Below are 22,096 nucleotides of genomic sequence, written 5' to 3'. Positions count from 1 at the left end.
TTTATTGTAAAATAAATGCTGCTCCTGTTTAAGTGGTGTCACTCCTATCATACAAGGCTAATTTAAAGGTCTTAAACACCTGCATCTTAATAGGGAAACCAGGTAATTTTTTTTTAAACCCACTTATGACAGCAATACACCACAATGTTCACAAGGGGGCATTGTCACTCTGTGTGGGTAAATAGTTTTCAGTAATAGGTATTTTAATGTGCTGAAATTGAAAGACTAGTAAAACAGTCATTAAAGAGAATTGGCAAGAAGATTTCTCTCTCCCTGCAAGCCAGCCATTAAGGAAAGTAAAAACTGCTCAGAGCAATCCTTCCTCCTTTCTGCACCACCTGGTGTGTTTTTGCAGTCTGCTGGGAAGTTGAACATTGTAAAATCCTGCTTTGGGGGCACTATGCAGAATCCAACCACAGAGGATTAAAGCATCTAGTTTTCACTTGCTAAGCCTGGGAAGGAAACCAAACCCTTTTCCTCCCAGCAATAAATGTCTTGCAGGAAGATAAAGCAAACATTTTGCTAATACTGCCATCATGTCTTCTCAGTGTCAAGCAGGCCAAGTCACCCTGTGCAGAAAACTACAGGGTCTTGGGAGTTTAACAAATATTTGCCAAAAATTTGTTCCCTTGCAAGAGGATGAGAAACTATATGGATTGGTGGGAAGGGAGTCCTATGAACTAGGGAAGTAATGCCTTGCATCGGTGCTAGGAGACATTGTGGAAAGGACCAAGCAACTGCTATTACATGGCTAGTCCTGAAAGGTGATCCTTATAGTTTCACAAATTTATCAAACCAGCCGAAGGAAGGTGGCCCACAAGGACTGTGCTGGACTATACGAGTTAAATGCACCTGACCAAATCTGCATCTGTGTTTCTGCTTAAAGCTCACTCTGCTCTTTCCAACCTCCCACAGCTAAAGCACCCAAACATGAAACAAAATAGAGAGGTATTGAAGAGGCTTAAGCATATGAAGCCTTATTGACCTCCAGGCATGTAAGCAGTTTGCACTGAATGCTGAAAAACAAACAAGTGATTGCAACTCTTCTACCAGCTTTCAGGGTCGGAGAGCGAGAACATGCACACTGAGATGAGGAGACCACAAGAGTTCAGAGAATGCCCCAAAGCTCTCTCCTCATGAGCGAGCCCTGTTTTCAAGAGGGGCTAACTTGGCTAAGTGAACTCTCAGCAGCAGCATGGCACATCCCTAGATGTGCTGGGAAATCGATCTGTGAAGGGCAAAGACAGCTAAGCTGCAGCTTTTTGTGGGGACAAAGACCATGCATGCCACTAGCCAGGACCCACAATAGGAGAGCCTTCAGCAGTAGGTGTGCATGCACAGACTAGGGACAGGGTGCATGCCAGTGAGACTTCTCATGGAATAACTCCAGGCAACACTCACTGCTGGGTTGTTTGATGCTTTTATTTGCCTCACATAACACTACTATTTCTGTCCATAGGAACCTCAGGCTGCACTGCAAGTTACACAGCTCCACACATTTAAACAGGGGGAACAGGACCTCAGCAAGGTCCAAGTGGGGTCTTAAAACATGGTTCCAATTTTTTAAATACACAAAACCCCCAGAGGGACTGTTCTACAGAAGCAGCAAAGCGCTTAAGAGCAACAGGTAGAGCTGGGGAACACTAGGTGAAATACAGTCTAGGGTGAGAGGCCCTGCAAACTGGTCTTGTTCCTTCAGCTGCCTTTCTTTCTAATACAGGTAAATAATGGTCTAATCAGATGACTAGTGTTTTAAACCAGAACCGGGGCTGTCTGACCCGCAGAGCTTAGTTGATACGGGGGTTCCTGAAGTTCCTGCCAGCAAAGCGGGCCTTGCTTCCGAGTTCCTCCTCAATTCTGTTTGGGGAAAAAAGGGGTGGTGGGGACACCAAACAAAAGAGAAAGGAGTGTAAGCACAGAACATGGTACATCTATTTGCATGACTGCCTCGCTGGACTGGCAGCAACAACAGTGATGGAGCAAAACCCACCCATAGAGTAGTACTGTAGAGAACGGTGATCTCACCACACATGCTTGAAGCCCTCCCTGTGACATTTCTGCCACAAAACCAAAGTTCAGCTGCCAACACAAGCTAGCACGCATTAGACAGAGCCACTGATCATATGCAGTTTCCAAATATGCAGCTGAATTTGGGCTTGTCTTTTTGTGGGGCACAAGCACCTTGGCAAGGGACAGTATTTTCCTTTATGTCATATCCATTGAGGAGTCAAGAGTCTGCTTAGTAGCTGACCACATGCATTGCATGCTGTATCCCACCCAGCTATGGATAAGACTTATTCTGCTGACCTTCACATGAACAGTTAACATCTACACCTCCTGCCACGCAACTCTCGGGTATTGCAGGATACTTCCTAACTATAATCTCCCCGTGGTGTATTCAGTGTTTAAGTGCAGTTCCGCCCATACCAAGGGCAATGACTCCAGTTGCTGTCAAGGCATAGCATAAGCAGCACAGACGTTGGCTGATTTATGTTTTCTGGGCTAAAAGTGGTAGCGTTTCATAGCACTAGGGTTGCCACAGGTCACGAGATAAGGGCTTCTTCATTTGGATAGAGGGACCAAGCTGTGGCTACACCACCTAGGTTTATAAGCCCACAGGGGCAACATGGAAAGTTCTACAAGGGCCAGCTATGGACCGCCCCCAAATCTTTGAGGCCCTTAGCTCTTGGTATTTGGTCAGTCCAGAATGCATGGCAGCACTCACTGGTCTCACCACAGTCAGCTAGGAAGATCTTAGCCAGTGTTAGCACGTGCCCTAGCATGGCACTGGAGACTGCTCTGGTTCCACTGGACTCTTGGAGAGCCAGCACAGCAACACCAGAGACCAAGTTATCAGATGGACAATGCCTTATACCCTGTTCTTAGAGCAAGCCTGCAGGCTACTTTAGTCCCCCTCCTCCCCACTCCAATCCAGAGCAATCCTCACCTCAGCAGCTGATTGTACTTCGCTAGACGCTCAGATCTGCAAGGGGCACCAGTCTTGATCTGAAAGAAAGGTCAGGAAATTACTTACTTTGGGGTTAAAGTAATGCCCTCCTATGGTAGGAGGTAAGAACAATCATGTCCTTAATAATAATGCATTGAGTTGAGCATGGTGGAAGGACAGAAGCAATCAGAAGTTTGATCAGCTAACCTGAATCAAGCTGGGTGGAAGTTGGATTCCAGCAGTGAATAGTGCACTCACTCATTTTATTGCTGGAAGTTACAGTATCAGGAAATCCCGACACACCCACATGGATTGATCTGAAATTTTCCTCGTTTTATTAGTGACATCACAAGGAAACAGCATCTCCGCTTACTGAGAAAGAGCATCAGTACGTTTGCCATAGCTACCATTATGGACTAGGTGGCCTCCTGAATAGCAATAGAGGGAAATCCTTGTGCCTCCAAGGTCATTAGGATCATCTGTTTCTTGCTACAAAATGGCTCCTGTTCTATGAAAGAAGGAAGCCAGGTGACTAGAGGGGGACCATTCCAGGTACGGACACTGACCTGTCCAGTGCAGAGACCAACCACCAGGTCAGCAATGAAGGTATCTTCAGTCTCTCCAGAACGGTGACTCACCATCACACCCCAGCCATTGGACTGGGCAAGCTTGCAGCTAAAGCAAGATAAATAGGAGTAAGATTCTGCACCACTCGTACAAAGGATACCAAGTGCCAAGTATTGCTAATTACAGCATGATCCAGCCTCAGGTTTATTCAGTTAATATTGATAATGGTGTTTAGGATGCAATGATACACTGCCAAGAAAGTTATTCAGAGAAGTGAAACAGTCATCCAGCCCATTGCTTCATAGGAACTTGTGGCTGACTTGTTTTAAGATATTTCAAGCACTGCACTGAATACTCTTCCATCAGGAGGCAGAAGACAGTTTTCTGTGTGCGCGAGCGCGTGTGTGAGAGCGGGCAGGCAATTCAGGTGGTATTTGAAGTGCAAGTACCTAGCCCCACACTGATGATATGAAGTTGGTCTGTATATCTGTAAAGCGACTTACGCCTGCAGGGATTCCATGACAGAGCCAATCTGGTTCACTTTGAGCAACAGGCAGTTGCATGATTTCTCCTCCACAGCTTTAGCAATACGCTTAGGATTGGTCACAGTCAGGTCATCACCCACCACCTGAACACCCACACTGGCAGTGAACTTCTTCCAAGCTGACCAGTCATCCTGGTCAAAGGGATCTTCAACTGACACCACTGAGAAGGGAAGCAGAAGGGGTATTTTAAATAACAGCCTCAGCATCCGGGAAGAGTTCAAGCTGTGGCACTTGAAATACCATTTAACAGAGTCTAGTGCTCTTAAGGCAAAGCTTATTATAGCCAGGTGATGTTTAGGGTTATGACATCTACTAATGCACCGGACACCTCCCTCCCTGCTCAGGACTTTGCATAAGCAGCTTTGAAACTGCATCTACTATGAACCAAATCCCAAGCACAGGATTAAAGGCTATTTTATAAACTGGTTTAACCTCCACTCAAGCCTACTCAGTTTCTCTAGTTCTACTACTGTCTGTCCTCTTGCAGTGCACCAAGAGGAGGTGGGAGGAGCAAGACCTGCCAGGGAATACACCATCTATTACTGACTGCCTATTAACTGAGCAGCATGTACCACTTACATGGGTAGCTCTTGATAAAGCTCTTGTACAGATCAGCCAGCTGGTCAGGAGAGATGTATCTGCTGGGGTCATCAGGAGACTTGAAGTCCAAGTCGTACTTTCCATCACGATAGAACTCTGAGGCAGCCACATCCATCCCAATGACCACCTTGTCAGTGTAGCCAGCCTTGCTAATTGCAGTCTTCAGCAGCTCCAGAGCTGGAATGTTAGATAGTGGGTTATAATGAATTCCTGGGTAATACTTTTAACACCACTTCTGTAGAAAATGCATGCTGTAGGCCTCAAGATGATCCACATTCTGTTACTGACTTATCTGGGGGCCTTGGGCAAGTCACTGACCTCTCCCCATCTGTAAAATGAGATTATTCCTTACCAGCCTTTTAAGGGTGTTACAAGGTCTTACTGACCAATGTCTGTACAGCACCAGATACTCCTGGAGCATTTTATCACTTCATTTGTCTTTATGATACCCCATATCAGTCTCACAGAGATACTTAAGAATCTTCACCCACCACTGACATGAAGCCACCTCTGAGGTGGAGTGCAACCGCTCATATCAACATCAGTGAACAATTAAAGGTCAGGAAATGAATACCATTTCCAGTTTCAGCTGCAGTGGGAATTTAGCTAGGCACGAAGTAATGGCCTGCCTGCCTTAATCCTGTCTAGTTTCAACTCCTGCAGAAGCACAGACAGAGCTGGTAAGGGTAAAGGTCCCGAGAGGCATTAATAGAAGTCAAAGTAGTAAATTTAGCCTGATGTTGAGTGGGACAGAAAAGAACTGTATTTCCCCCAGTGAGGTGTCAAGGTTCCAGTTACACACATTCCCCTCTTTTCCTTGGAAAAGAGAGGCTATTTCTGACAGAAGGCATGGCTGCTGTATCCTCCAAAACATGATACCACTTGGCAGTCTGAAGAGCCACGTGCTGTACAAGAGCAACAGAAATACAACCCCCCCTCCTCCCCCCATGACCCATACCAGATTTAGAGCCAAGTAGCTGCTGGACCTGCCAGACTGTGTACAGTTACAATTTTGATCAGTACTTTTTAGAAAAGAAAACAGTCGATATTAGAATAGGGCAAGCTGCAAAAGCAGCAGCCGATACTAACACAAGTCTGGAACTCCCAGAACTCAGAGTTGTGTTAATTGTTTGCTATTTACATTTAATCAGTGGCTTCATTTAAAAAAAGTGCCAGTGTATAAAACCAATAGACTGTCCATTCAGTATCATGAAGGGGAAGAAGCTGCCTGTAGAGTCAGAGACTCTGGGTCTCTAGTGTTTGCTCAAGCATCTCTAGTGTCACTGAAGGGACTGCTATGTTGAGGCTGGACAGTTATGCACCATAAAGGTTATGCATCATAATGGTTACAGTGAAAACTGTCAGTTACATTCAAAACTGAAACAGCTTTCTGCTGACGCAGAGGTGTTCAGTTCCCTTATGGCTCAGAGGCTGCTCCCTTGTCACCGACTTGGCAGACACACAGCATTTGCTAGAGGCTCTTCGGTGAATGTATTTTCCATGTTGCTGGAAAGCAGATCCCCTTTCCCGGAGGCTTGTGCTGTCTCAGGGACTGAGGAATTGGAACAGAGGCCACCTTTGTTCCACTTCCCAAGCAGCTTTTCTTGCTCACTATTACAGTGCAAGCTGTCCCTTCTCTCTGGAGCATTAGGAGACAGACCAGCCCCAATGAAGTCTCTTGACTTATTTACTTTTGAGCAACAGTAACCTTAGGCATAAGAACTAGAAGACTTTAACCACACTGCTAGCTGGGATGAGATGTCCTCCAGCCAGCATACATAGGAAATGAAATTTATGGAAAAATTATGTCACCTTGTTAATCCACATGAATTCATGGAATGGAGCCACTAGTCCCTACCCACACATGGCCAAGTATGTCTCCATCTCCTGTTGGCCATTTAGCCTTCTGGAGTCAGTGATGGGGGCATTCAGTACACCAGCTTTGCACTGGAAAGCCCTATGGGAGAGGACCAGCCCCTCTGGGGTGAATGGAAGGGGGATGGATGTATACTTCAGTGAATCCGAGTTAATAGAAAGGAAGAGGTCTCTCCACCAGAGATCAGCAAGACTGTTAGGCCAGTAGCCTCACATATTTGGAGCCTATGATTGGCTGAAGCAGCTGAGCCAGTTACACAGCCTTGCACACAACTGGTGGTAAAGTTCTAGTTTCTCCACCCATCTCTGTTTTGTACCTTCTTTGTTCTCCAAGATGTTGGGTGCAAAACCACCCTCGTCACCCACATTGGTTGCATCCTTTCCGTACTTCTCCTTGATGACATTCTTCAAGTTGTGGTAGACCTCAGCACCAATACGCATGGCTTCCTTGAAGCTCTCAGCACCAACCGGGAGGATCATGAACTCCTGCATGGCCAGCTTGTTACCAGCATGGGACCCACCATTGATCACATTGAAAGCCTTGACACAAGAGGACAGAGGAAGAGTTAGCTGCTCCACTTCGCCCTCCATCTTTAGCCATGACCAATACAGTATAACTAAGCAGTGCAATGAGATATGCCCATTTCCCTTTCCACCAAACAAGCTGTCCAGAACACCCACCCTTATCTTGGACCTGTGGAAATCAATGGAAACATCTACTGAGTCATAGGTGTAGGATCAAACACCTGATCATTTGGATCCCATGCTACTAGGCTGCTGGCTCACTCATCCTGGACATGGAATGCATTCTTATTCTGCATGAAACCCTTGCATGCTCTCCCTGAATAAGCAATCAAGGGAGAGTTGCACCTTAACTCCCCTGTCACTTGAGTTTACAGTGAAGACCACCATGCATAGGTAGGTCTATTTCATCTGTGTTTTAAACCAAGAGTTATAATCCAGAAGGGTTCCACTAGGAGACCCTCAAATTCCTGAGGCCAAGAGATAGGCTGCTCTCCCAAATCTGAGTACTGTGCTAATGCCTCTTGCATAGCCATCAGTCTTCAAAGGATGGGGAATGAGAATTTTCAAGCACACGAGTTAAAAGCAAGAGGCCTTGTGAAAGTCGATGAGACTATGCTCCTAAATCACGGAGGAAAACGCCATCCAAGCAGATTAAGTCTCCAAATGTCCGACTCAGGAAACCTACAGGAACTGGCAGGATGACTTCTGGGTTTCCTGCAAGGTCAGCAATGTGACGATACAGGGGGACCCCCTTCTCAGCAGCACCGGCTTTGCACACAGCCAGAGACACACCCAGAATGGCATTAGCCCCAAACTTGGCTGAAACACAAAAACAAAACAATCACATGGTTTGTTTATATAGACAATGTCAATCCTCCTCAAAAAGCAACACCTTAGCAGCACTATTGTGATAACTGTTTTAAAAATGTATAAACCACAAGCTTATACAACTCCTTTCCTTCACTCCCACTCTAAGACCACATGAAGTTCAGAGTAACTTACAATAGTTTAGACATGGAATTGTCACGAAAGTCTATGGGTACACGCACTGCCAGCATACATCCTAGTAGGTACACAGTACCTATAATCACAGCAGCAGAACTGATTCCGAAGTGGATGCCTCATTTCTTAACAGCTATCCCTTTACTCAATTAGAGATGGCCATCAACTACTTCAGCACCATGATGTAGGGTTAATCATGGATAGAGCACACTCTTGGCCCTCCCAAACAACTTCAATTACTCCGCACCACAATGCGGCACATACCTGGTGCTGAAAAGGTACATCTGTGTGTTGTGGAAAAAGACACTTACACTTGTTTTCTGATCCATCCATCTCCAGCATCAGTTTGTCAATCTTCTCTTGCTCCACAACATTTATGTTCTGCAAAGGGAAGAAGAGTGAAACCCCAAGAAATAAAGCCATGCTGTACAGTTCAAAGCAATCCCCTTCTCCAGTATCACCTACCTGTGGATTCCCCCAAATTTCAGCTTCAAAAACTGTCACTAATTTGAGCTCAAATGATACCTCATGTGTACGTCCAGCAGACATGAAGAATTTCATGAGGGTAACGAAGAAGTAGCAGAGCTAAGAGGCTAGACATGCATTGTGATTATATGTGAATTTCAGTTTCTAGCAAATTATAGTAGGTCTCGAAATTAAGTGGATACACCAAAGAGAGCCAATAAGAAACTCAAACCCTGGTGAATTCCAAGTGTCTTACTCCTGAACTCTGAAGGACATCCTTAAACATGCCTCATTTGAGGGAAACTGCCCTTGTCCTCATCCTAGCCTGGCAGAGGGGCAACCAATGAAGGTTTATGTTCCTCCTTTAGCACGTACAGAGGTCCAGTGATCCTAGCTGAATGAGACCTCTACACTCAAGAGTATGACTTCAGAATAGCTTTGTAATCAGATGGACTCCTTCAAACAAACTGAAGCTATGTATGAAACCAAACCCACGCTTTCTTTAAAAGACAGCTGTCAGAATGAAGTGCCATTACTTTTTCATTTTGAATGCTGGACACCAGGAATAAATATGCACCGAGTTCACCATTTAGGCTGTTGTATGCAGCAACACATGCAACATTCCCCCAGACTAAGTCACAGATGACCGGAACAAGTGATGCTATTCTGGCTAAGTTAGGGTTACATTTGCACTTTTTAATGGAAGCAGTTACTGGATTCAGAAGAGTTATTTTAGGTCAATTTGTTCTCATGCACTCACACACAGGCCAGCTACACATCAAGAGATAGTCTCCAGCTCCTTTAAAAAAGGGACAAAAAAGAGCTAGAAAATCTACTTGCATTAGATGAGGTTAGTTAAACAACGAATGCTCCTACCTTGCTAATCAGTGCAGGTGCAATTGTTTTATTGACATGCCCAACAGCTTTTGAGACACCTGGAAGGAACAAGCAAATCAATCACTAAACACACACTGGCTAAGCAGGCATTAGTAGATGATCACTTGAAAAAAAATCCAACCCCAATCACCTGTCATTCAGCTTCTCCCCTAACAAAACCTTAGCTTTCACTACCAAGTCTAAGTTCTTTCAGAAGGTGATCTCACATGAGTGACGAGTTATATCATGGAAATAGCCATCCTCTAGGAATGCCTGCTGAAAGGTTAGTTTGCAAGACCATGCACTGGAGGAGTCAGTCCAAGTGCCCGGTTGCAATAAATGCACATGACCATTACCTGAGTACAACACGCTGGAGCCAGGAACTCGTTAACATATTTAACAGCTCTGGATACACCTGACAGAAGTGAAATGGACAAGAGAGTAAAGGAAGAGATGAAGGCCCACAAAAGAACACAAAAGCAGACTGTGCAAATGAAGGAAGAAGTCACAAAAGTGCAGAGAAAGTTTTGCAGTAGTTTCAAAGATGAGCAAAACGCCCCATATTAAGCAACAGAACAGAAGCCAGCGGGTTCACAAGGTAGTGGAAGTTGATGCATCTCCAGCCAATCAGGTCAATTATTTCCCCCAGCAATGTCTCAATTCTAGAGTCCAGCCTTGAATTTGCAAACCTTCAGGTTCCTATTGGCTGAACATGCCAACTTCTGAATAAGGAGGCCATGAGGACACTTAAGGAGAAGGGCTGCTTCTGTAAGTGCATGTGGGGTGACATAGGAGGGGAGGATTTCTTCTTTGAGGGTTTAAACAAATAGACAACTGGGTGTTTAATATCTGCAACCCTGTCTTGTTTTGACTACTGGAGCACCATCATAATCCAGGCCTCGCTGAGGCTGAACCACTTTGCTTTTACATTAGTGTCCTCTCAGTTGGAAGAGTGGTTAGCGTTACACTGAACATCAGAGCCTACATGCAGATATTAAAGCTTTGTCTTTTGCTGAAGCAGTTGGTGCCTGTACAAAATGCTGCATGTCAGCCAACATTTTCCTGGGATGAAAAAATTATATATGTGAATGAGAGAGAAAAATGGGGCTTCTGTACACAACGCCACACCAATTCTGTACACGACACTGCACATCCCAGCTCTTCAACCTGCAGTCAAACACTCCACTGAGACTATTGTGCCTGCCAAGTATGCAATGACAGAAGACCAATCCACTTCCAAATCCAGGTAGGTTCTGCTTCTTTCCTCCATCAGCCAAGACCATAGTAATTAACCAGCCAACCAACACCAGCCTAGTGATACTGATAGCCTCCCCCATTCTCAAAGATGATCTGAGCAGACAAGTGCTTCAAAGATTCCTTTGTTCAGAACACATGGAGCAGGTGAGGTAAAAGGCTGCTAAGCCTAGAAAAGCCTGATTAAATCTGCATTATTAAACAGCCTCTGATGACTTACAGAAGGCTTTCCAAAGCAATCTGTTTGGAAATATTTCTATTCTATTTCCTACTTTCCACTTCTCTTGTTCTTTATTAGTATCTTGGAGAGTCTGTTGGCTCCTGCTGCTTATTCCCTACCTGACAAGTAATCTTCAGACATCAGACCTGTGGAAGATAATGTATTTTTTCAAGCAGAGGGCTATGACTCCAGATGCAGAATAAGCAGCAGGAGCAGATAAGCCCTTAAAATTATATTTGAACAAGAAAACTCCTAGCCACATGAAGCATTTATGGGACCGTTTCCAAACACCACATAGGCTGTTTTGTTAAGTTGTAGACAGCACAAGCTCTTCAATTCTTTCAAGGAGGCTTTTCTTAACCATACTGCCCAGACCAAGCTCTGCTTTGGTAATCTGGGCATATTTGAAGTTAATTTCACCCGAGCGATGAGCGAGTAAGGACAAACAGTTCCATCTCACCAGACCAGAATTGAAGAAATCTTTACTGCAATGGAGTTTATGAAGCACCATAGAGGCCTCCAACCTTTCCATTTAAAAATACCAGCCCCTCAAGAGTCACAGGACTACCTTCAGTGTTATTTGAACACACTCCTATTTAACCAATCTATTTCCCTAGTGATTTATAATGAGGAAAAAGGGAGCTAAACCTAGCCACTCTTATGAGCCTTGGCAAGCAATACGCTGAGAAGCAAGACATTTTAGGATTACAAACGTGAAATTGCTCAAGAACTCTATTACCTAAATGCACAGGCTTTCTATACTATTTGATAGGTTCCCTTGGCACATGGGCTTTCACAGTGGTAGTGTATGGATGTACTTTTGCAGACCCTTCCCAAAGGTCAGTTTAAAAAGGCAACTATGCTTTCTATGAAAACTGAATTTGATCTTCTGTCCTAAACAGGTCACTGCAGACCATGAACAGTTGCACTGAACATCGGACAGAATCTGCAGACAGTCCAATCCTCACATGCAAGCTCTTTTGAGCTCGGCTCAGGACTGCTCTACCAGATGCTCTTAATTTTAGATTCCATACATCATCCTCATTTGAAAATATTTCCTCCCAAGTCTGGCAGCACATTACACCAATTGTTACCAAATAGTTCAGGGAAGAGAATGCTTCAAGCACTCACCCTACAAGCAGTCTTCCATCTCTATGAAGGATCTTTGTGATTAACTGGCAAATAAGGATAATGGGCTATTGGGGGTAGGTTGTTTAGATGCCCATTAGCCTGAATACATTATTATTTAGCACAGAACAAGTGCCCTGAGGTTGCGTCAACATGCAGTGCAGCAAAGTGGGGTAATGAAATTGCCTACTGCATACTGTACTAGAATGCCATGACCAGCTAACAAACAAAAAAAGTGACTGAGCTCTATATACTCAAGCAAATACAAGCATCTCTGACTCATATTATGGCTAATTTTCTGAGCAAATAGGCATCCACTGCTCCCATTGTCTTCAAGAGGAGCTGTGTGGGCATACTATACTTTTGAACAGTATTGGAGCACCTCTGTGCAATGGGTCAACTGACTTGCTGTTAAGGGATTGCAAGTTAGCCAGTAACAATGTGCTAAGTGAAGGGGGATGTGATGGAAATATAAAGATGCCAGAATACTACCTACGGCAACAGCACTGGTGCATGAGTGTTTGCAGCAATGCCTCCCACAGAACTGCTGAGGCTGGACACTGGAAAGGAAAGAATGGATTTACCTTTTCCCAGGAAGCGAGTCTTGTCATTGTCACGAAGCTCCAGAGCCTCATAGATTCCAGTGGAGGCACCACTAGGTACAGCAGCTCTAAACAGACCTTAGCAGGAGAGAAGAGAGAACAATCTCAGCATGGCAGGATCCAGGGAGGTTCTGCCTCTTCTTTATCCCAACCTAAAACTATTAGTATTGCAGCACAGGGAACGTTGCTCCCTCCGCACTACAAGGTCTCTCACCTGGATCAGGAAGAGTTACTCTTCCGAGTCATGCTTGGGCAACACAATAAGCTAACTCAGACTGCTCAATGTGCAATGGGCTGAATATCAAGACTGAAAGCTTGCTGGATGGACGGAAGGCATGAGTCAGGAAAAGCCAATCCATCATCTGAATAAGCCACCCTTTCCCAGATGAGCTAGGAGTTGGAGGTATCTAGCTTAACAGTGGTATTCTTTCCTAAGTCCCCCTCAAAAAAGAAACCCAAAACTTAAAAAACCACCAAAACTCAATTCCCAACAAAAAGCACCATTGCCAGGACTGGCCCACTAGTTCTAAGTTGAATCCCTTGCTCTTGGGCAGGCAGGTGTTTGGAGTAGGGCTAGGAGGGGAAGAGGGCATCGGGAAGATTGAGTGTGCTACATAATGCTCAGCATCACCATCACTGTGCCCCAGGGAAGCAGACAAAGGTTTCATCTCCTCCTCATCAGGCAAGGTCACTCTTTGGAAGCAGGCAGAAGTTGTTTAGACAGACAGAGCCATGGCCGAAGGTTTCAGATTAGCACCCCAATTTACCAATTGAAGCCCAAGGTTAATGCGTGCCCTGGAGATGTGTCAAGCTGTGGCTCAATTGGGGAAATGGAGGTGGGAGAGATGAGGGCAGGTCATCCTAGGGAGGATGTAGTCCCCAGAGATGCTATCTGGTCATTTGAGGGGAAGACCCCTCAAGGTGGGCACAAAACTGCAGACATACTCTTCTAGCTGAGGATGTTACCCTGCAGAACAGAACATTGAGAGTACTAGAGTTCATGCAGTCTCTGGAGTGATATGCCAGCTTTGATTTCTCTAGCCTTCCTCCCTCAAGCAGAAGTCTGGTACGGAATGTCATTAAGAGAAGGCATTCATCTTTCCAGGCAGAGCTAAGCTGTTTGCTTAGTGTATTACAGCTATTGTGATTGCTCATTCCACGCCACGCTTGTATGGGTTTGTACAATGGAAGCGTCTGATCTCGTAAGAGATGGCGCAATAAGTAACTAAGACCCAATGAGTAAGGGTGGAGGGAAAAGGCCTTGCAGCAACCAAAACAGATGAAGAATGTTGGATATACAACCACAATTACAGCTAAGCAGCTGTCTAGTCATGTCTGTGTCCACATTAAACAGCTACACCAAGTTACAGCAAAGGGAAGTGTGTTGGCAGATGTCATTAGGCAGGCAGTGCAGCAAGAGACCTGGAGCAGAGCTAACTGCAGCACAATAGAGATAGCCACAACTTCCTCTAATTAAGCAGAAAGAGCTTCTAGAGGGAAAGCAAGAATGTACATGCATAGAGCTGAGTTTGCCAAAGTTGTGAGAGCACAGCGGAGCAAGGGACATTGGTAGTTGTTAAAGTGGGGGAATAAGGCCCCCCCCCCACTTACACTGGGATTTTGCTCCAGCTACACCATCCATGAAGCTTATCCTAGTTTCAAGCAGAAATCCCCATTGATGCAAATGCTAGAGGTCTGAATTACTGAAGTACCAACTGCTGGACTATTGATGTGTCTTGTCATTCTTAGTTTATTTTATTTTTCTTGCTCCTACTTATCTGTGGTTGGGAAGCCTTACACAGAGAGGGAAAGTCCCAGCTGCGTTCAAGACATGACCATAGTACATTTGAAGGAAACGCCTCATTGTCCATGCTCAGGTTAATTATGCCACTGAATCCATATAAACAGAATAGGATAAAGGTCTTTCTTGTAGCTTCAATCATCACTGCAGTTTAATGTATTCAGTAGAGAATTAGGTGAAGGAAAACAGAGCATTTCACTCTCAGTTTGGGTTTGCATTTTCCTATCAGTGCTAGCTAAGGAGAAGTTCAGATTCTGAGACCCATTCACCTTCTCTCCACCACTCATCAGCTCTTCCAGCAGCTGCATCTCAGTGCTGCACTTCACAGTAACTCCTATGGCTACAGATACTCGCATCAAATACATGATTAGAGGATCATGCAGAAGAGGCTGGAGAGAAACTCCGCAAGTGCACATGTTCAGTGCCAGAGAGAAAATAAGTGTAGTGATAAGCCATGTAAGATTTGTATAGTTCTCCCATGCCTCAGTGTGGCTTAAATGCATGAGTTTCTGGCCCTAATCTGGGGGGCTACAGTTCCTCCCTGGAGTTACACTAGAGATGAATTTATCCCCTATTATTCATGAAGCCCAACTCAAGCTGACCACTATTTGTAAAATAATTTGCTGTTTAAAATTATGCTAGAGTACATCAGGTTCCTAACAAAGCCAGCAAAACCAATAACTAAAGAAATTAGATTTCCCCTAGCAGAGAAATACTGGGCTGAGATGTGTTCCTTTCTATCACAATCCTGTACACCTGGAGATTTCAGCTTTTCCCCTTTAATTAGAAAGCTTTATCTCATCCATCCTAGGAGACAGAGCAGACTGAAATAGATAGGGCTTTAAAGAACCAGTTTTCATATAAGTTTTGGCTGCTATCCTTGTTTGTTTGCATCCCTCTCCTCTAAATATCCTCTCATATAAGTCAGCCTCAGACCCCAAGCAAGCAGGAGGCCCACAAAGAATGAAAGGGGCCTTCACCACAGTATGTACGCAACACTGAACTCTCATTCTTGGTGGTGAGGTTTTGTACAAATCATCTTTCTACTTCAACTGATGTAGACAGCCCAGACTGATCTGTGGCAGGAGTAGATGGACGTAGGTAGAAACAAGACTCACCTTTGCTGGTATAGAGGTCTACCTCAACAGTGGGGTTCCCACGTGAGTCAAAGATTTCACGAGCATGGATCTTGAGTATGGACATTTTGAATATCTGCCAAGAAAAAAAAAAAGATTTAATATTCTGAAAGACCAACACAGCACAGGAACCCTTAGTACCACTAAAGGTCACATATGCAGTTCCATAAATATTGCTAGTCACTTTTTTTTTTTTTTTTTAAGTTTGTTGGCACAGGAGAAAGCCACCATCAAATCTCTTCCCTCTGCTAAGGTGTCAGTTATGAGTTTGAGGAAGCATAACCTGTTCATTCAGGCTAGGATTTTCCAAGGAGCCTAAGGCAGTGAGATGCCCAATTTCTTTAGGCTCAATTCCCTTAGACTCCTTAAAAGATACCATCCTTAGATAATAATGAAGCAACACTAATGCACAGTAACTAGCTGAAACCACTTTTGTTGAGAGAGACTTCAGTGCAGGAGCTCCCATTTAGCACATGTAAGAGCAGATTCTGGGAGTTGAATGTAACCAAATCCTGAAATGGAAAGAGGCAGCTATGTGCGGCTAGCTTCCACTGCATTTGATATGAAGTGTGTAAATGGTGTTCTCAATTTGGAGTTAGAACTTTTGTTTCACATCTAGTTTTCTGCATACACTTTTTTCCTTGTCCAAAAAACCCACAACCAGCAGGAAGTGATCCTTCAATCAAGGATCGGTTGACTTCTTATTGAGCAATACTCTGCCTTTACAGTGAATCTTGGAGCAACAGCTCACTAACCGGAATAAGGATTGAGTCAGTTTTTATAAATACCACTCACTTCAAAAACCAATGAGGAGTACTTGTGGCACCTTAGAAGCTAAAAAAATTTATTTGGACATAAAGCTTTCATGGGCTAAAACCATTAACAGAGCAGCCATAATGCACTCTGAAATCAGTCTCCATTTCAAGCTTTTTTAGTACCCAGCCATTCAGCTAAAGCCAGCAGCATGGATTAACTAGGGCAAACTATAGAGAAAACACCCTTCATATCTACCTCAGCTGCATTCCAAGGTAAATATCCAAGAAGGATATGCAGGCATGTCATTTCCTTCCATGGTATTGCCTATTACAGGGCTAAGCTACCTGCTTCGTAACACTAACATTGCTCTAGCTGTGATGCTAAAAACCTTGCAAAGGAGATCATTTTTTGGGAAATAAATATTTTTCCATTTTCAAGATTAAAGAAGATTTTAAATGTCCATTGTTTATTGTGCACCCCATCACTGGAGGTACTGTCAAACTGGCTGTGTTCCTATTCACTACTCCCCTCAGCCCATTTGTTTGAGAACAGGCATTATTTACTGCAGTTATATAAGCTTGGCTACGTTTTAAAGCAACTCATGCAAGTGCCTGTGCGCCATGATTTAGCAGTGAGGTTAGTTTCTTTAAAGAGAGCAGGGCTTAGTCTCAAATAAAAAAACTGCATTAGATGGAAGTAATTGTAAGCTAGTTTGTTTGGCAAATCAGTCATAGGTAGGGACAGCATACAAGAGTGATTATGAGCTGCCTTTGAGATGACAAAGGCTCATGGGACAGGTGTTAAAATGCTGTGATTACCGGTATGAGATTGATTTTGCCTTCCTCTCTTTCAGGAGCTACCCCTTTTCCCAAAATTATGTCCTTAATCTCTCTCCACTACAAGCTAAGAAGACAGCTTTGTTTAGTCCCTTAACTTTGAATCCTCTCTGGTTCATTTGGCAGTGAGGTAGTAGAAAACCCAGGGATGAAAGGATTTTAGATCTCTTTTCTGCTCTACTGTTAGAGCCTTAAACTGAGCCATCAATTTTCAGAGGCAGGTCTGTATGAAGAGTCCTGGAGGTTTAGAACCCTGACCTCTAGCCCAAACTTGCAAGTATCCAGGTAATTAACATTGCCCCCGCTTTTCCTTGCTGTTTTCCAGGGCACAGACCTCCACAATGCTGTTTAGTGGCTATCACAAAATACTGCCCTTCCTTGATGCAGGAATCCTTCCTTTATCCTAGAAAGGCTACTTTTAATGCAAAGCTGATTAGGCTCTTGCATACCCTGTCTCTTACTTTCATTTTCAGGACTGCACCATGATCAGAAAGCATCTGATCAGACACTACCCTTAGCAGGATATGCCAGTTTACACGGAAATCTAGTTGCATAACATATAAACTGTTCTTTTTTTTTCTTTTTTCTTTTTTTAAAAAGGAGACTTGTTACCCCAGGAAATACTCATTATAAGCTTCCAGTGTGTCTGTCTTCCTCAGTTGAAATGATAACCAGGCATTAATATTACTCAAATGTCCTTGACAAGTGACCTCCCCAGAAGTCCCTCCCCTTCCTTAGCAGCTATGCTCAATTTACAGCACTGCAGTATTTCAGACCTGTACCAAACCAGTTTTATTTTAACCCTTGATGAGCCCCTTCACTCCTGTCTTCAAAGAGTCATTTTGCCCAGGAATGGTTGGTAGAGAACGGCATCTGTCTACAAGATACAGTCTAACTCCTCTTGAGCCCAGCATAAATCATTTGCTTCCATGAACTGTCTGCTTGGACAACCGTGATTCAGTCAACCACAGCTATAGAGGGAAAAAGAGAACAATCATGAGCATGTCACAGCTGTGCTTAGGTCTGCTTGTGCTTATTTCATTGGTTACGTAAGTGGGGAGACAGGGCTGTAAAAACAGGAAGCCTCCCCTGAGAGAGCATTCTGGAACACAGTAAGCTCATATTTACCATTCCAAGCCTCCAATGCTTCATGGTAGAACTAAACAGAAATGAGTCAAACCTGTGGAGTGGCTGTTTTATAAGTGATTTTCAAGTTACATACAGTCCCCCACTTATTTCTTATTTGCATCCGATGAAGTGAGCTGTAGCTCACGAAAGCTTATGCTCTAATAAATTTGTTAGTCTCTAAGGTGCCACAAGTACTCCTTTTCTTTTCACTTATTTCTGTGATTCACTCAGTCAATGGTCCCCTTAAGATGAGGGGATATCTGCATTCATTTAGAGGGGTGTGGTCTAGCATCTGGAAATTAAGGAGTCCCAAATTCTAATTCCACTGATGCACCAAATCCCTGTGTCCCTCATCCCATACTGGGGACAACACAGCTACCAGATGGATAACAAGTACTATATGAATGCCTAGTGTACTTTATACGATTATATTAATTTAGAGATTCTTGGGACAGCTCTTCAAAGAAGGTGTTTTTACAGCAAGTTCACCTTTACTACTTGCATAAAGATTAAAAATAAAAACCACTGTGCCTCCCCTCTACTAGGCTATTACAGCAAGATACCTCACTGGAGTCAGCTATCTTGCGGTAAAAACTCCTTTTTGGCAGTGAAAACAGTCTAAAGGTAATGGACAGCCTTTGCAGATGCACTTAACAGGCTATGGGACAATGAGATAATCCAAATCATGGGGGTAAACCCACTCCAGAACCTTGCATGTCCTGCCACTGAAAATGCAACTGTGCAGAATGAGAATTGCAAACTATTAGTTGCATTTGATGCTGAAAAGCACATCCTGGAGGCTTCTGCAGACTCACAAGGCTCCTCCCGAACCTTCCCTTACTCTCTGGATAAGGCTGACATCATCACCTCCAATTATGAACAGTTCTAGTAAGATTAGGCTCTGGTTATTACTTCCACTCTTTAGTATTCCAGAGAGGATAGGTATGGGTCACCAAGGAAGACTTCAAGGGTACCATCAAATTCCATCCCATGTCTGTCTCTCTCCCCTCCCCCCCCACCCCGTGTATTCCTCATTCATGCCTATGCCCTAAGTGGGATGAAAGTATAAGAATGCTGCTTGGCATCCATCATAGCAGGGAATGCAGGAAGTCAGGAAATAACAGACTACTCAAAATCAGTTTTTTAATAAAATGGAGATCAAGGACTGAATTGCCTCAATTTCTGGTTTTGGAACTGAAATATCAATACTTCCTGTACAGCTCAAAACCCATATCCCTGCCCTGTGACTCAGCATGTTAAGTAACGGAAAGAAATCTCTGAAGTCTGGATGACTAAAAACTTCTCCTGACTATCTGTACAAACCCCATGAGAGTCAAAAGGAGAATTTCCACTACTAGTTTTCACACTCAGACGAAGACTGCGGTTACCCCTGGCAAGTAATATGCAGCCAACTTTCTTGCAGTACTGTTCCAAAGATAAAAGCAACATTTAATTATTTTCACTATTAAGATTTCATAAAAACATAAGAATGGCCATACTGGATCAGACCAACGGTCCATTTGGGAACATATGTTGGTCAAGAATGTTGATCTAGAAATAAATTAAATATTTGAGAAGCAGAGCTGAAGGACAGCTACTGTTGCAAAAGAGCGAAAGGTTCAAAGCTGTAACTTACTACAGACAGCACTGTTAATTAAAGCCTGCTGCAAAATACTCACTAGTCTGTACCCATCATGTTAACAGTTACTGAACTAAGGAACCACTCCTTTGCATGGTGACTCATTTTTCTCAGTAACATGATGTCCACTCCTACTAAAAGTATTATAAGCATCATGAAAAAAGGGAGTAACAGATACAGCACATAGATTAGAATACACTTGTGAGTCACGAGAAGCAGGTTGAAAAAAGCACCTTTCCCATTGCGAGACCACATGCTGACTGGCCTGCAAGAGTCCTGCAACAATCAGCATGGCCCAGGGGCCTACAGGCCTTGTAAATCAATACATAGCCCTGCAATGTAAACCTGCATTGAAGGGGACTTGGTATGTGAGGCACAAAAAGCTGCTGCTATGCCAGCTGCTTACCCCTAATATTTCAGCAGTACTGACTTTCCCTGGGCTCCACATGGCTTTGAACATTTGTCTGCAGACACTGTCTGCGAGTGACAGGTTTCAGAGTAGCAGCCGTGTTAGTCTGTATTCGCAAAAAGAAAAGGAGGACTTGTGGCACCTTAGAGACTAACAAATTTATTAGAGCATAAGCTTTCATGAGCTACAGCTCACTGGATGCGCTAATAAATTTGTTAGTCTCTAAGGTGTCACAAGTATTCCTTTTCTGTCTGCGAGTAAAACCCACACAACCAGGTGAAGTTTGGGGTGGGTTTTTTTTGGGGGGGGGGTGCGGGCAGACAGAAGAGCAGCAAATGGAAAATGCAAAGAGGAAGTAGGAAGTCTCTTACCCAAGGAACATTTCCTTGTAAACTGGTCAGTTTCACTGCCCCCCCCCACCCCAGCAAGAGATCCCTCAGATTAGCCAAGGGCACAAAGTACACACAAAACCTGATTTAACTGGGGAGTGAAGCAGCAAGTGCCTTGTGAGGGTCTGACATGCCCAGATGTCTCTTGGCCCACCAAGTCATCGTGGAAACCGGGTCCGTGCCAGGGGCACGTGTGTAGCCTCTGGGGAGGGGGGGGGCTGTAAAACGCAGCAGCCAGGAGCACGTTTGAACGAGAGAACGGAGCATCGCTGGCCATCCCGCCTCTCACACGAGTCACCGCGATCGAGTCAGCCCCCGCCCCCCCCCCGCCATGAGAGGGGACCCGCGGGGCTGCCCGCGGACTCAGGCGGCGACTGCAAGGAGCCGGGTGCCCCCGCAGCAGCAGCCGCCGGCCGCAGAGCCGCCCGTCCTGCTGCAGGCGCAGCCGGCTCCCGCCCGCAGGCCTGGGCTGCAGGAGGCCGCGAGCGGCGGGGATGCGGTGGGGTGGGGGTGGGGGGGGAAGCCGAGGAGGCGCGGGAAGCGGCAGCAGCAGCCGCGGCGCGGCGAGCAAGGCCTGGGCAACGGGCAGGGCACCAGCCGCGCATCCCTCCGGATGCGGCCGCCGCTTTGCACGGGCCGGCTCTGCCGCACCCTGGGTGCGGGCGGGGGGGCGGGGGAATATATCCCCCCCCCGGGGGGCGACACAGCCCCTCCTGCTGCCACGCACCCCATCTTCCGCCGAGCGCAGCCTCCTGAGGTGAAGGGAGGCCAGGGGGCGGCAACATCCCCCCCCCCCCGGCCTACGGGCATCCGCCAAGTGGGGGCGCCCTGAGGCCGGGCGGCTCTCGTGCCCGGCCAGGGCCCCCGCCCGGGGAGAGGGAGGATGCAGCGAGGCCGCCCCGCTTACCTGAGGCGCGGTGTCGCTAGCGGCGGAGGAGAGGGAGAGAGAGTCACGCGCGGCTCGCGCTCCAAGGCGACTGGGGAAGAGGCCGCCGGCTCGCGCGGGGCTATAGTCCCTCCCATGCAGATGAGGGGCGGCCCGGCCCGGCCCCCGCCTCGGCTGGCCCCGCCTACTCGCCCGTCTCTGATTGGCCGCGCGGGGCTCGCGCCAGCCCTGAGGCGCGTGCGCTACGTGCAGGGCCCGGGGTTCAGTCATGGAAAATCCCATGGCTCGGCGCGGGCGCTCCAGCCTCTGCGCTCTCCGGCCTGCGCGCGCCAGGCAGCCGGAGCGGAGCGAGCAGTTGCATAGCACCCCCCCGCCCCCCAAACCGCTCGTGGGGGGGGGGGGGAGGCCGCTTTAGTCTTCCACACAAATGCCGCTCATCTCACTGAGCGCGGACGGGTGAACAAGTGCCTCCGTGTGAGTCGTGCTGGTCCATTTGTTGGTTTGTGGAAA

General features: G+C 45.7%; 1 protein-coding gene across 2 annotated transcripts; it reads right to left on the bottom strand.

Annotated features, from left to right (window-relative positions):
• Positions 1–1,404: 1,404 nt before the first annotated feature.
• ENO1 (enolase 1) lies at positions 1,405–21,835 on the bottom strand. 2 transcript variants are annotated; one of them, XM_038376566.2, is made up of 12 exons: positions 21,608–21,835; positions 15,526–15,619; positions 12,589–12,684; positions 9,403–9,461; positions 8,373–8,442; positions 7,745–7,878; positions 6,852–7,074; positions 4,639–4,836; positions 4,018–4,219; positions 3,514–3,622; positions 2,948–3,006; positions 1,405–1,857 (listed from the first exon to the last, which is right to left on the bottom strand). In XM_038376566.2, the coding sequence occupies exons 2-12, from the start codon at positions 15,608–15,610 to the stop codon at positions 1,788–1,790; spliced, it is 1,305 nt and encodes a 434-aa protein (XP_038232494.1). In that variant the 5' UTR covers positions 15,611–15,619; positions 21,608–21,835; the 3' UTR covers positions 1,405–1,787. The 2 variants fall into 2 exon arrangements, with proteins under 2 accessions (XP_038232494.1, XP_043355943.1); XM_043500008.1 differs by lacking the exon at positions 21,608–21,835 and adding an exon at positions 20,683–20,755.
• Positions 21,836–22,096: the final 261 nt, after the last annotated feature.

The sequence above is a fragment of the Dermochelys coriacea genome, chromosome 18 (genome assembly GCF_009764565.3).
Source record: "Dermochelys coriacea isolate rDerCor1 chromosome 18, rDerCor1.pri.v4, whole genome shotgun sequence".
Classification (NCBI taxonomy): domain Eukaryota; kingdom Metazoa; phylum Chordata; order Testudines; family Dermochelyidae; genus Dermochelys; species Dermochelys coriacea.
Note: the sequence above shows the minus strand (reverse complement) of the source record. Positions and strands in the feature narration are given on the sequence as shown.